Genomic DNA, 15,163 nt, shown 5'->3' with positions numbered 1-15,163 from the left:
GGACACGCAGCTGATGACATTCTGCTGTTAGGACACTTGTCGGTGCTTGACACAGGACTCACGTGATTTTCGGTTGACTCGGGATCGCCTCCTCTCTCGAGGTTGCGCCCGCTGGCTGGGCCCCTGAGTGGCTGACCTCACAATCCTCTCCATGATCTCATCAGCCGTGTCATCTGTGCAGTTCACTGGGTCGTCACTGGCAGGACACCACGGGGCAACACGCCCTGAAGCAACAGGGTCAGAGTGGACAAGAAAACAAGATGTATTGCATAGTGGGGCAGGTTTAAGAAAACATGACTTGAGTTAACAGCTGTGCTACTTGCTCTGTGGGCTAAAACTAATAGGCTAATTCTTAGTGATAAACAAAATTGAAATGGTGACCTCATTAAGAGGCTTTCAGTGGCAACTCCAGATATGTTTCATAGGGGAGGCCAGATGGGAATATCAGGAATTCTTTTTTGCTGTTGGAATCTATTGAGACTAAAGGAACTGCACACTTGGGTTTCTTATTTTACAGTTAACAATGCTAATTATCTCATGTGCATTGACACTAGTATCAGTACATTTAGGCTGTTTAGGTTGCTGTAGTGCATCTGAGCAGAAAAAGTTCACCTATAAGCAAGAGGTCCACAGTTAATTTATGATTTCGACACTCAATATTCTGTCCACGTGTGATAAAATGTATCAAAAAACAGCAACTTATGGCACAACAAAATATGTTTTCAGTGTTACCTCACTCTACCTATTGCCATATTTTGGTTTCACAATTAGGGAAGTCACGTTCATGTAATGCATCCAGATTCATAATAAAGTCATTGCTGCGAATATTCTGCAGTGAGACTGGAAGAGAAAAGTCACCCTGATTAAAAAAACAAAAATCAATATGACACAAACAGATCAGACTTTCAAAGTGAAGTCTGAAGTGAAGCAAAGTAGACGTCTAGTAGACGTCTTGTGGATGTCTTTCCGGTAGGACCTGCTGGGGAAGATTAATACCTATACATTACTAATAAAGTGTCCTTCTGACTGTGCAGTCAAGAGGCAACACTTTTCTTGCAACCAGGATCAGATTCATTACTGGTGAGCCATTAATCTGGCACACTCTGCCTGACATTTCAGTCTGTAATAGATGAGCTGCACAGTTGAGTGGCTGCTTCTACAAACAGGCCTGACCTTTGAAGTGCGTTTCCTTTAAGTGCACAGGAGCTTAAGGATGTCCTACTGCTAAATTGTCAAGAACATGATGCTCTCTTGCATTGTGACACCTGTATGCACTAGACACCTGTATGCTGTTACTAGACCAAAAGTTAACGTGTTAGTAGAAATGCATAACTAATTGGTGATTCATAACCAGGACTATGCGTACTTTTTTGTAAAGTACAAAGTAGAAAGAAACAGGATGAAACCCGTTTTGGTGTCAGCAAGGTAATGCGATAGGGATGTTGCAAAGTGTTGTCCCGTTCCTATTTATACCATTTCGAGCTAAATCACTTATCAGGTGAAGCCAGGTAAGTCGGCAAGGGTTTAAGGTGGAAACTGTTACGTCATCTAATGCTGCTTTCACTTGCACCGGGAGAAAGCAGTTGCATTTTACTTGGTGATCAGACTTTCACTGACCAATTATTTATCAGAAATGAGGTGGTCACCGTGGTGGCCAATGAGATTCCAGGCCTCTCCTCATTGGAGGTGACATTGAAGGCATTGTGACATTTATAGATGCATTATCTGGCACCATGAATGTCAACGAATACGTTCAAACTTTGGTGTTAGAAAAAGGGTCACATGATCACCAAAATACCTATAATTTATCCTATGGGGGCAACAAATGTGCAGAATTTCATAGCGCTTCATCTAGTAGTGGCTAAACAATCCAGGATAGTTTAAAGGTTGGATTACTTCAGTGAGCAGTTATGGGCACAGAGGAATGCAGATCTCAGTATAGTAAACAGATGATGATATAAATATAAAAAGCCTTGTGGGGCTGTAATAGTATAACGTTTATGGGACGGACCTCTGGTACTGCTGGCTCTGGTGCGAGTACGAAGGCCCGGCACCGTGGACGTCCCGCTCTCTCCGCCCTGCAGGCTGCTTTTTAGCACGGCCTTCATGTTCTCATGTTCTGCTACATCTTCGGCGTACTGGATCCCCTGAGGCTGGCTCTCCTGTGCGTCCGATGAGGTGCCGCCAAATTTACCACTCTACGGGGGGGAAAACAGTAACAGGATTACAGAACATGTCAGCAGGATACGGTGAAACTCAACTCCATGCTCTGGTGCTTTTTTAAACAGCTTTACGAGTGACACAGCACTTTCCAGGCTAAAATAAGAACAGTTAGTCATTTCAAAATTCCCTTTCTCCCAAGGACTGTTTCTTGCAACAATGCAGACATGCCAAGAGGTGTGAGGTTCTTTATTTTCAACCAGGAAGTCTCTGTGATTCCTCCAAGTCACTCAGCACTCCGGCCAGCATCATGCAGCCACATCTTTCTCTCTACGTGTTATCACCGTCCAGCGTCCTCATTCATGTGTCAGTCTCACTAATGACTGCCCCTTTGTTAATTGTCATAATCACACCAGGTACTGTTCAAAGTTGCAACAGCGTGTTCCGATTGACTGTTAGTCACAACACAAAGTTCACACATGCACTTGTCTGCACACAAAGTCGTCCCCTACCTCACTGTCATCGTCATCCTCACTCTATAAATAGAAATAAAAATAGGAAAAACTCCATAGGTGTGTAGTCCATGATTTGCATTGTAAACATTAAAGGATTTTTTCAGCTTTTCATCAAGTATGTTTTTTTGCTTTTAGCTCAACAGTTACATGAAAACCTTGATACTTTGATCGCCAACTTTTTTGATAGTTGATTAATCAATTTGAGGAATCTTTTAAAGAAAGTTAAACTTCTTTGATTCCTGCTTCTTAAATTTTCATAATTTCAGTTTTCTTTTCTTCCTCCGTGACAGCAAACTGTAAACTGACAGATTAACAGACAATAATCGTTAGTTGCAGCCCTTGTCTATGTAAAAGTTTGAAGTTGGACACAGCAGCTACTTGACTTAGTGTTCTGTCTGCAGGTAAAAAAATATTTGTCCAACACCATCGTTGTGTACTACATGTAACTGGGATTACACAACCAGACTACAAATGCTAAGTACCTAGAATCAACCAAGATTACATGTGGAAAAGTGTGGCATTATACTGTAGCAGTAGTATACACACAGTACACATGTGCTTTGTGCCAGTATTGTAAGGGTAATTTGATTTGACCAACTGTAACTTCTAAATGTGCAAAATGCTCTGTATTTGTATTGAAAATGTTTTGAGATATTAAACTCTTTGAACCACCCAACCCGCTGGTGGGTTTAAAAGGCATACCGTCTTGAAAAAAATCACCAAAAATACACCACTTATCAGCAAGAAACCATAAAGACAGAAAGAATAGTTCGATTTTCAACTTTCTGACAGTCTTTGAACTAATCATCAAGGACTAATCATCCTTTTCATTGGACAAATGAACCAAATCTGGGCGTAAAATTCACCAAAAAGAAATCGTTTACTTTAACCAGATCTTGTAAAAAGCAAAAAAAAAATTCTGCTTTATTAGGCACAATCAAAAAGTCAGGGTTGGCTCAGCTGCAAGCAACAGTCATGTCACATATACATATATATATATATATATATATATATATATATATATATATATATATATATATATATGAGAAACTGGTTGAGAAACTGGTTGGGATTCAGAGGGTTAGACTTATTGCAGAACTCAAAATAATGTGGCTGTCTAGGGTGTGAAATTTTCAATGTTTGATTTTGAAGTAAACCAAAAGTATCTAGATTAGATTACATTAATTTTGTATTTCTATGGATCAGGTTTGCTAAATACAAAATTTCATGAAAATTATATTTGGTAACTGACAAGATTTCAAAGTAATCAGACCCATCTGTGCCACTATAAACTTTGCATCGATCTGTACGAAAAATTATTTGTAGTTTTGTGTGGCGTTATTCAGATTTTAACCACTTTCAATCTGCTTTCACACGTCATGGTAAGTTAACTGGTGGCCTGTTTTAGTAACATTCTTAACAAAAAAGGTAGCAATCTTGCCATCTAACTCTCAATAAGAATGCAAATAAAGACATTTCATAAAATGTCAAACTGTTCCTTCAAACATCAACATTAGTACTTTGCCATAGCATAACAGAAACACTGCAGATACCAGCTGTGGAAAAACAACAGCATATTAGTCTGAACATCTCTATAGGCGTGTGGCTGAGGTGTAGCTCTTGTTATTTCTCCTTCAGGGACATCCAAAGGTTTGAATTTTCACATAGTGATTGAATTAGGGTCCCTTTGAAGAGAGAGGGGCCCCTGCCAGGGCTCGCTGTGGAGTCTTCTCCGAGCAGCTGACTCTCGAGGATTCAAGGGATTTTAATCATGCAGTGAGGTGTTTGCTCTGGCCTTTCTTAGCCTGCTGTAGCTACAGAATGGGATACACTAAAAACAGCTCACTGATTGTTGTTACAGTAACCTATACATGTGAATACCGACGAACTGAGCTGACGTCATTACAAACGCAAGCCAGTCTGTCAGAAAACGGCCACATTGGGCGCGTTAACCAGATTAAGGATGTAACCTGTGTCGAGGGATTGTTAATATCGTTCCACAGAATTGAGAAAATACAAGCTAAACAAAGATGAGGATGAGGAAATGGAGAAAGTATATCTGTGGCTGTTGAAGACCACTTACATCTGTTATCATTTTTCCCCTGGTCTTGTTCCTCTCTCGGTGGTTGGCCCTCTTCTGTTTTTGCTGTAGCACACGCTCTCTTGTTGTGCGATACTCCAGGGCAAATTCACTCAGGATCTTGCTAAAGCGATGTATGCTGACCTCACGTACGGCATATACCGGATGGCCCAGGAACAGCAGAAAGGCATGAAACCTGCAGATGTTGGAGAAATATCCCATCACTGCACAAAGGTCCTTTGGTTGAAACTAAAGTTTGAACATGCAAGAGAACAGGTCTACTAGTGACCAAATATATATAAAATCTGACAAAATGCAAGAAAATTGTAGTGTAGTCCAGCATGTAATGAATGAATCCACACCACTGACTGCACACAAAAAGGCAGATGTAGCCTCCAGGTCTAAAATGTGAAGGCAACATGGAAGTGATTAAAATCTGCATTCTTTCTAACATCCAGCTGGGGGCGACTCCATGTTGCAAAAAGTAGTCCAATTGTATAGAAATCTATGAGAAAATAACCCTAATTCTCACTTGATCTGCTACCTCAGTAGCCATTTTCCTAATGAGCTTGTGGTCTTAACAGCTAATTTTAAGACTTTTAAATATAACTTGGTGTATTTTAATAAATTATGGTGACACTGAGAGTAAAGCAGACTATATAGGGTGGGACTACTTTATGATTGACAGGTTGCTACAATAATGCAGTACATAGTGAGAACACGGTGACGGCCAAATGCCAAACTTGAGGCTGCAAAGCAGCAGTCCACAATCCACCGGGTGACATCACTGAGACTACATCCATCTAACGGTGAACTTTCCCCACTGTGGGATCAATAAAGTGTATCCTTATCCTTATCCATATTCTTATCTTTTACGCACAAGTTATGATCCACAAAGGAACGTACCTGTTGATAATTCTTCGATGTACAATCTTGAGGATAATAATTCTCTCTGCACAGTCTTTGAGGAAGTCAGACATTTTTTGTTTCAACGCTGGCTTCATCTCATGTTTCGCAATGACCTTGAGGTGATCCCATGATGCTTTACACCTTCGCTCCATCTGTGCCAGATTGTCTTGTAGCTGGTCAAAGTCCACCTGATGACAAAATCATAGACAGAGCTGATCAGTCTGCTGAGGATTCTGTAGCCGATATGGTTTTATCTACTAAAAACAAACTGTGGAAACATTTAATGAGTTTTTCTAAAGGGTAACCTTGGTCAGACGGGTAATGGCTCCGATCTCCGAGTAGAGGTCAGTACTGTCTGGAAACTTCTCGACCACGATGGAGCACGCATGGTGCAGCAGGGACTGCTTGTGAACCGTGTCCTTCACCTCCGGGACTTTCTCCAAGTAGCTCAGCTCAAAGCCTTTAGCCTGGAGACAAAAACATAGGAAACACACTCAGAACGTGGGACGGAAACAACTGTCTAAAATTAAAACTCAAAAGCCTCTACTCGAGGACCAAATTGCCGTGAATTTCCTTTTTGGCGCAGTCAGAAAAAGGGGCTCAATGGAGTGGGCCTAGTAGATATGTAGATTCATTAGACTGTGATTATCAGAAACCACAATCTACTTCAGGCCCGACCGATTATTGTACTCACCGCAGCCATTCTAAAACAGCCAGAATTTATCATGAAAGACATAATCCTAAATGGATCTCCCTTGTTCTTTTGCCAGTATTAAATGGCTTACTGCACAAATACAAATACGGACATTATTTACGGGAACTACTTGTTTTGATGTTGATGACTTATGTTTCCCTTTTACGTTTGGCTTTCATATCCCAAAGGTTCACTTACATGTACGCTCTGTGCACAGATGCAGACGCACTGCGGCACACGCAAGGCAACGGAAACGCAGAAAACCCCCGTGACAAAGGACAACTATCAGAGACGCAGATGCAAGTTCACACAGACAAAAACAAACTGCCAGAAATCGCACAAGCGCCCTCGTTTTTTTCCCCTCTTGGACAGACAGAGGCAGAGGTTGTACTGTAGAAGGACCGTGTCTGCTGCACATTCTTTTACACACAAGAGTCCACTGTTATCCTTGCCAATGTGATATGTTGTCAGGGGAATGGAGGGAAGAGGAGTATGGGAAGAAATTAATAAATCCCTTTCCAGACATATGATACGGAACATCGCTGCTATATCAGTGTATTAAAGTGTTGGCATTCTGTCATTTAGATATAGGTCACTTTAACGTTGATGTTCCTCACAGAATCATTCAGACACACTCATGATACAAGAACCATGTTTGTTACACATGCAAGACTGGACAGTACATCAATTAAATAATGCCCAATATTGCACTAAAAAAGTAAATACTGAATCAAAACAAGCTTATCAAACTATTAAATAACTTACAGCCTGGTTTATTTTTGATTTCCTAAACAGTGAAAATTCTTCCCATGTGTGATGATAATCTCACTACTACGTTACAAACGGTAAAACAAAAATATCCTGACAGCTGCGATGGAGCTCAGGACTTGACTTCAGTATGTTATGTAACAAATGATTTAACTGCAGCTTAAAACAGTTTACTGTGTCACTCCTCCTCGTCAGGATAATATAGAATTATATGTATATAATGGAGCTGTGTAAAAGCAAATGTGTGACACTCTCTTTGGAGACACGCATATGGATCCTCTGTTGTTGGATGCTGTATCTATTTAATGAACTCAGAGGAAAGACTCCTACAAACAGCCGGAAGCAACAAACTTAACCTCAACTCCTTTTTGTCAAAACCCGGATAACATTTATTAGTGGTGAGTGTCATGAATCTGACCTGTTCTGTCTTTATCGCACAAACATTTTTATTTTGATGAACATTTCAGTTTGTAATAGATGTCATATTGTAAGCAAAGTGAATGAGAAAGTGTTGTCTTTTTTAAAAATTCTGGCAGCAAACTATCTTTTGCCCTCTATTTTGGGACCAGTATTGGTGCAGAAATGTGGAAAAAGCCAAATGGGGTTGGCTGAATGTGCATACCTATCTGCTAATAGGACAACATGCAGTTCAGCCTTGCGCCATGTTCAATTTATTCAGAAATTCTACTCGGTCCAGCCTGATAAGACTTCTGTTGTGATTTTTAGGATACAGCTACCAGGGTGCTCATTCAAACATGGACACAGAAAGAGAAATAGTGAAAAAAAGACAAACTTTCAAGTCATATATGTCTTCAGGATTACTAACATTAGAGCCGTTGAGGAAGTTGCCGATGGCCAGCAATGTGGTCAAGATGTATCTGAGTGTTTTGTTTTTCTCTAACTGGTCCATTCCTTCCTTCAGGTCCTGCAGAGGCTCTGCCACTTCCTGAAAGAAAGTGCAGTGAAGAAGCTCAACTTTTAACTGTTAATACCTCTGAGAGGGATATACACAGATCCTAAAAAATATGCATAAATGAAAAAAAAACTTGCATAGAGCTTATTGGTCCTCTAGTGTCTGATATATTCAACTTTGTGCATCTATTTCATAAGACAAGGAGTGGGACAAGCATCTCACAAAGTTTCAAACAGACTTCTGCACTCGAACTTGCAAAAATATATTTATTTATGCTGTGTAAGTGCTCAGTCTTCATCAGGTAAATGGTTTGTTCTGATGAAAAACCTTCACGGAGGCCTTAATGTTGATTGTGTTCATATATTATATTGGGAGAGATCTTAAGTAAATGTATTATTGAGGTAATTTATTATTGATGTTAATCTTTCCTATACGCTATGTTAAAAGTTTTCTCTTTGGAATTGCCTCTGGAGACCTGTGGGATCTATTTATAGGGACTCCTGACAGAGTAAAAGTAAATTTATGTATCAATTTCAAGATAAGCATGTATTGTGAATAAACTGAAATTTTAAGACCTTGTTGCATATATTATGAAGGTTTTTTCACTTGTCATGTAAATGTATCCTTCAGGTTCATTCACATATGGCTCCTGCAGGGATTAAGTGTATGTTTTTTGGAAGTGCAGTTAACCCTTGGGGTCTTTTACTTCATTGTATTTCATCTGTATGTGTCAACAAATTTGGGGTATATTTGTAATTTCTTTCCTGTATACAGTGTTTTCTAACTTCCTGTAGGTTATTGAAAACTGTTTCTCAAGAATTATGTATTTTGACTCATACTTTCTTATTGTAAGTGGAGAATGTGATCACTTTGCAGCCACTCCCTGTTTAAGATCGCTTCTTTTTGGAACAAACCATTTACCGAGTGAAGGCCTAGCACTGAAAAGTTATGAATAAATAAAGTTAGAGAGTGTGCGGGAATCTGATTGAAGCTTTCCGCAGCTTCGTAATTATCATATAGATGAGAGAGTACTTTGAATCTTCTTATCTGACTTGTGGCAGAGAGTACAAGTTCCCAAAATATCAGTGTTTCTTTAATGCACACAACAGCATAAGTATTGTATAGAAACTAAAAAGCAGCAAAGTGGTATATGTCTGCATGTGATTAGGCTGAACAGCATTGTGTCCGACCTTCTCAATCAGCTCATAGTCCATCTTGAATGCCCACAGCTGCAGGCGAGCCGACAGCTCGGTGATGGAGGAGAGGGTGAGGAGGAACTGCTCAGCGCTGCCCAGGGGGACGTCAGGGTTGACCAGCTGAGCCTCCTGGATCCTCTGCTTCTCCTCCTCCGTGGGAATCATTGTGAGGATTTTCTATAGGAAGGCAGAGAGAAGAGAAGGAGAGAAAAAAACAGGCTTACAGGATCATTCATCAAACATATCAAAAGTTTTTCCTGCCCGTGTAACATTTTCTACATAATATGTCGAGCAGTAAATCACCGAGAAGAGAGTGGAGACAAATTGACTCGGACATTTCGTGCTCTGTTTATCCCAGTTGTTTCCAGCTCTCCCACAAATTTGTGTGACACGTGAACTTTCAACCTCCCTTTCGTTGTCTGGCTGGAAATACCTTCAGACACAAAAGGTGGAGAGGAAAACTGCTGTCTGCTGAGAATAAACTCAAGGAGAAGTTCTCGAAACTATAAGTTATATAACACCATAGGAATGCGACATATACTATTATCTTCTGATGTGAAGTCCTTCAAATGTCTATCATATGGCTTTTAAGATGAGTGGAAGATAACCTTTAATCTTGACTGGGATTAATTACAATGAAAACAGCCCAAAAGTCACAATCGTGCAGCCAGAAAATCACATCATATGTGAACATTATAGGCAACTCCATCTATATTTCTCTTGTTTGATGAAATCCACCAGTGTATTTTGGTGTTATAGGCCAATCTAATTCAAGAAAACCATGTCAATGTTGGACAAAACGAGCCTGAATGAGTTTGATCTGATGGGTAAGAAGGAAACAGGAATTTAGATATACACATTTTAAGACAGATCTTACCTCAATGCCTTCTTTGTTTAGTGCATACTCATCAAAGTTGAGAATGGCCGTCTTGATTGTGCGGGGAGGAGGCAAGACAGTCAGGCCGATGTTTATAGCGTTGCTGCGCTTTGAATCCAGGACTATGATCTCTTGTCGTTTGCCGTCAACAGCTGCTTTCTGTGGGATACAAAACACCACCAGCATGTGAGACTATTTAACTGACAGAGGCAGTTTTTAATGGTTAAAAAATGAGTATAAAAACACTCAGGACAGCCAACCATTTTTCAAATTTGCTGATTAACCGCAAAATTGTACTGCTCATTACAAATTAAAACAAATGGTTGGATGAATTAAGGGACTGAAATGTGAGATCATTACTGCAAGTGTGGCAAAAAGTGTGACACCATAAAAAAAAAAAAAATCCAAGCTGTTGATTCTTTAAACCTCAAAATCCAACAGTGGTTTTAAAAGGAATGTCATCAAAATATGACAGTAGTAGAAAATGCCAGGTTTTTGAGGGGTAATTTAAATAAAACGTTTTGTTCCTTGAGTGAGCATAAAAGAGCTTTTTTTTTTCTTTTGGCATAAGGATTGCCATAATGTAAAGGCTGTTAGCTGTTATGGTAATTTTCTGAGAAAATGTCACAACTACAGTATCTGCACTTCAAGCTATCATGGGGTCATCCACATATAGTTCTACTTTTAGAAGCATGAAAGAAACTACAAATCAGTGGATAGAATTAGGTGCTAGTGAGCTATTTTGACTCTCCAAAGTTTTGTTTTTTCTATTTTAAGGTGGGCTATATGTTGCTCTGTAATATTATTCTTCAAGCATCAGGAAGGGTTCACCTAATTTAAAGAGTTGTTTGCACCCAGTACTTCCTGATTCATATGAGACACTGAGGGTGACAGTAGTTTGGCCGCGCTAAGCTCACAAAATTATCTTTTCAAACAGAGTGCCAGAGAGCTGGAAATCCAGAGCTATGGGAAGGAAACTGAAACAAGCATTGAGAAATTCCCTCCAAAAGCATGCTGTCTATTAGTGCTGCGTGTCTGTTGTAACAGTAGGTTACCTTGGTGACAGGCAGCTCCTTGGACTTGGACTCAAACAGCTGCTCCAGCTTGGATGTGTCCAGTTTAATTGGCTCCAGTTTGGACCACAGGGACTCCTTACAGAATTTATGACTCTTACACTGCCAGTCCACAGGACGCACCTCGTTCCAGAACAGACGGATGGTCTTCTTCTTCTTCTGGAAGAGAGGCGCCTCCCCTCGACTCAGCTGAGGGGAGGGCGGAGGGATGGGGGCCATGAACGGTGGAGGAGGGGGCATCATTTTGCCGAGAATGGGAGGAGGTGGGGGGCATCCGAACAGAGGCGGGGGCGGCGGCAGGGCAGGAGGAAGTGGTGGTATCCGGTCGCCCGACTTTGTCACATTGTCCATGTCTAAAATGTCCAAGTCGTCCTCGTCCCTCAGGTCGGTGAAGTCCATCTCTTTGATCCGCAGCTCTCTGGGGGAAGCCATCAGCTGATCCCAGATATGATCCGACTCTTTCTTGGGGGGTGCAGCTGACGGGGCGGGGGTTGATGATTTGTCCGTCTGCTGCTGCTCTTTAGAGGACTCTGCCTCGGGTGGAGATGTCAAGCCTTTGACCAAATCTCCAAACTTCTCCGCCACTGCTCGGACGCTGCCCTGGTTGTCCAGATGTCCCACCTCCATCTTTTTCACATTGTCTTCTCTGGCCTGTCGGTGAGCCTCTAGTGTGGAGATCCTGCTGGCCAAACTGGCCACAGAGTCACTGACCTCCGTCTCCTTCTCACATTTACAATTCTCCTTCTCCGATTCGCCTACGTTCCCATCATCCTCGGCGGTTTTCTTCTGGGCATAGAGCATGTCCAGCATGAAGCGCTTGCTGTTGAGAATCTTGTTGCACTGGTCGTTCACATCTGCTTCTTTAATGCACTGACTCCATTGGCCTGTTGATGCAGAAACAAGATTAACTCTAGAAGGAATCTGCACAGTTGATTAGCAAAATAAGTGAATTAATTAGAGTCACACTCAACTTTAATTGTCTTTCTAACCACATGACATGACAAGAATGAAACACAGATTCCCAGGTCTCAGTTCGTAGCGTGAGATTAAAAAAAAAAAAAAAAAAATACACTACCACTCAGAAGTTTGGGGTCACCCAGGCAATTTCATGTTTTCCATGAAAACTCACAGTTTTATTCAACATAACTGCACGAGGGTTTTCTAATCATCAATTAGCCTTTCAACACCATTAGCTAACACAATGAACCATTAGAACACAGGAGTGATTTCTGAAAATGGGCCTCTGTACCTCTATGTAGCTATTCCATTAAAAATCAGAAGTTTCCAGCTAGAATAGTCATTTACCACATGAACAATGTCTAGACTGTATTTCTCATTAATTAGAATAAAACCTATGTACAATATTGCATAATGTACAATAGCAGCAACGGCTTTAAAGTGGTCGGTGCAGCAATGAAGAAAAGCAGAGTAGCAGGGCCCATGAGCTACAACTGTTCACCAGATGTAAATAACATTGACAGTGTCAGTGTTGCAGCATCAAGACAAGTTGTTAAAGTGCAGAATGACTATTTGAGAGTGTCAGTTATACCTGCTTCGATTTCATTGGTGAGCTTCTCCTCCCGCTCCTCCCTCTCCAGAGTGCTACTGGTTGACGAGATGCTGGATGCTGAGCAGTTGTCTTTTTCATTCACTTCCTCGTTCTGTCTCTCCTTCTCACTCAACAGTACACTGTCTTCTACATCCCTTTCTGTCGGCTTCTCCTCCTCCAACTCTACGTCCACTTCCGCCTCTACACCCGTCTCTATCACCTTTGCTACTTCAACTACCTCCACTTCTTCTTCTTCTCCCGCTACCTCCTCCATACCCTGTTCCTGTTCCTCACCCTTCTCCTCCTCCTCCTCCTCTTGCGTCTCTTCTTTCTCCTTTCCTGACTGATCATCTGACCCCGACTCCGTAGTTACATTCTTTTCAGACTGAGTTTCTGCAACGTCCTCCATCTCTGCGAGTGACTCTGTCTCGGATTGCTGTTTGTCTGGTTCGGAGGAGAGTGTGGGAGAAGGTTCTGCTACTATTAAATCTGGTGCTGGACTTTTGGTTGTGGTCTTTGGGTCAAGGTTTGGCTCTGAGATGGGTTCTTTTCCTAGAAGAGAAATCAAAATGATGTGGAAAAAAATGTTACTTGAAATACTTGAGTTATATGCCTTTATATCATCCATTGTTTTAAATTGGAACGGCCTGAAATTGCTTCCTGAGATATCCTTAATTGCACCGACACTGACATTTCCAGACTGTATTTACGAAATCAATCATCAGATCTTGTTCACATCCATTAAGGGTCAGACTCTGGAATGTATGCAATGGAACAGTTATCAACTCAGAAAGGAATTTTGAAGCAAATTGTGAAGCTGTGTGCAAAATGGGCTATCAGTGTCTGTGTCTTGTTTTTAAAAAAAAAAACTGTCCAATTTCCACCCTTTTTCAAATCATGCTTTTATTTTATCAATCTGCCCTTTTTCTTCGGTGTCTTGGTTTGGCTACCTATCTTTAGTGAATCAAATTGTTAAATGGTCTAGATATGTGATTGGCGAGTCACAGTTTGACCAATATAATAGAGCTTTTGCAAAGTGAGTTTCAGCTTCTTTTTTCTAGAGGTTTCATCATCCCAAGATTCAGAACAAAACATTTAAGATGGACAAGTTGTAGCAACATTCATAGGGGATATAGAAACAGTAATTTAAGAGTAAAGTATATTAATTTTAGACAAGAATCTTACATGCTATGAAATATACTGCATATTTTCTGTACTGGGTTGTAAAATGTGTCAAGATGGACAACTCACCTACACCACTCGTCAGATCTACCTGTAGGTACTAATATAGTAACTTGAACATGACTTACATGACGGTACTTTACAACTTCTAAAGGAAAAAAACTTTAGTTTCAGTCTTGTTCTACTTCAATTTCAAGTCATTGAATAATTTTGCTTTAGAAAAATAAACTATTGTACCATTGAAAGAAATGTATCTTGGAAAATTTTACCTTTTTCTATACACACCCTCACCTTCTTCTACCCTTTGCACACAGTGAAAATACTCATATACTGCAATTTCCCTTTTCAATTTCACTTTTACATTTTGATATGTTATTCTCAGTAGCCCCTTTCAACAAAAGTGCATCTGAATCTTATTTCAGCTCAGCAATCGCCCATGAAATGTTAGTGTGTAATGTATGGAACAGGTGAACTGACAGCCAGTAATGATAAATAAATGGTTGTGCTGTTTACCCAGCATTTGGTGTGCAGTGGTGACGGTGTCTTCCTGTGAGATAATGGATGAAGGTGTGGCACAGCGAGATGCCGAGCGGCTGGCGGGGTTTGGACTCAAACACAAAGTGATCTCCGTCCGCCCTCTTGTCGGCACTCTAGGCCGCTCGCGCTCAAACTCCTCTGCAGCCAGACGCTCCACAGCTTTGTACCTGCAAGAACAAAATGTGTGCTTTCAGATCTCTTCATGCTGTGGTTAGATTTGCTATTATCTGTGCTAAAAGGTAAAAACTGTTTGCAATGTTTCTTGGCCTGTTGATAGCTGTGTTATAAGGAGACAAATACATATATATGTAATGATATAAAAATAGCATTGTTTAGCTGAATGAATAAATGAGTTTCTTCATTACTAAACTCATTGAAATCCAAAGTTTCATGTTGAAAAAAAATCCTCAAAATCACACCATTTATCAAAACCGGAAACGGTGAAAGGAGCAAAAATCATCAGGTTTTTTTCCACTTTCCGATTGATGTGCAGTTCAATCACAAAAAAACCCCAAATCTAAGCTCAAAAATTGGATTATTCACCCTTTATTCTACATGCCGCATTTAAAAATTCACCAGAAACAATTAAAAAACTCCTCAGCGCAACCGAGAAGTCATGACTGACTCAGCTGTGACCAACAGTTGTGACAAACAGACTTTTCAGATGAACTGCAGGCTGTGTTCACACAGAGCAGAGATGAGACAACAAG

General features: G+C 40.6%; 1 protein-coding gene across 4 annotated transcripts in view; it reads right to left on the bottom strand.

The window, feature by feature from the left end:
* fhod3b (formin homology 2 domain containing 3b) overlaps positions 1–15,163 on the bottom strand; it is a 130,552-nt gene that overhangs the window by 5,352 nt on the left and 110,037 nt on the right. For 2 of the 4 annotated variants that reach the window (XM_023299399.3, XM_023299401.3), the window contains 12 exons: positions 14,430–14,620; positions 12,735–13,286; positions 11,168–12,069; positions 10,113–10,271; positions 9,230–9,412; positions 7,953–8,072; positions 5,970–6,131; positions 5,662–5,852; positions 4,759–4,951; positions 2,673–2,696; positions 2,012–2,198; positions 63–224 (listed from right to left, as the gene is read on the bottom strand). In XM_023299399.3, coding sequence (XP_023155167.2) covers positions 63–224; positions 2,012–2,198; positions 2,673–2,696; positions 4,759–4,951; positions 5,662–5,852; positions 5,970–6,131; positions 7,953–8,072; positions 9,230–9,412; positions 10,113–10,271; positions 11,168–12,069; positions 12,735–13,286; positions 14,430–14,620 — 3,026 coding nt within the window. The remainder of the gene's footprint in view (positions 1–62; positions 225–2,011; positions 2,199–2,672; positions 2,697–4,758; positions 4,952–5,661; positions 5,853–5,969; positions 6,132–7,952; positions 8,073–9,229; positions 9,413–10,112; positions 10,272–11,167; positions 12,070–12,734; positions 13,287–14,429; positions 14,621–15,163) is intronic. The other 2 variants (XM_023299403.3, XM_023299400.3) reach the window with 1 other exon arrangement.

The sequence above is a fragment of the Amphiprion ocellaris genome, chromosome 9 (genome assembly GCF_022539595.1).
Source record: "Amphiprion ocellaris isolate individual 3 ecotype Okinawa chromosome 9, ASM2253959v1, whole genome shotgun sequence".
Lineage (NCBI taxonomy): Eukaryota > Metazoa > Chordata > Actinopteri > Pomacentridae > Amphiprion > Amphiprion ocellaris.
This window is presented reverse-complemented; position numbering and strand designations above follow the sequence as displayed.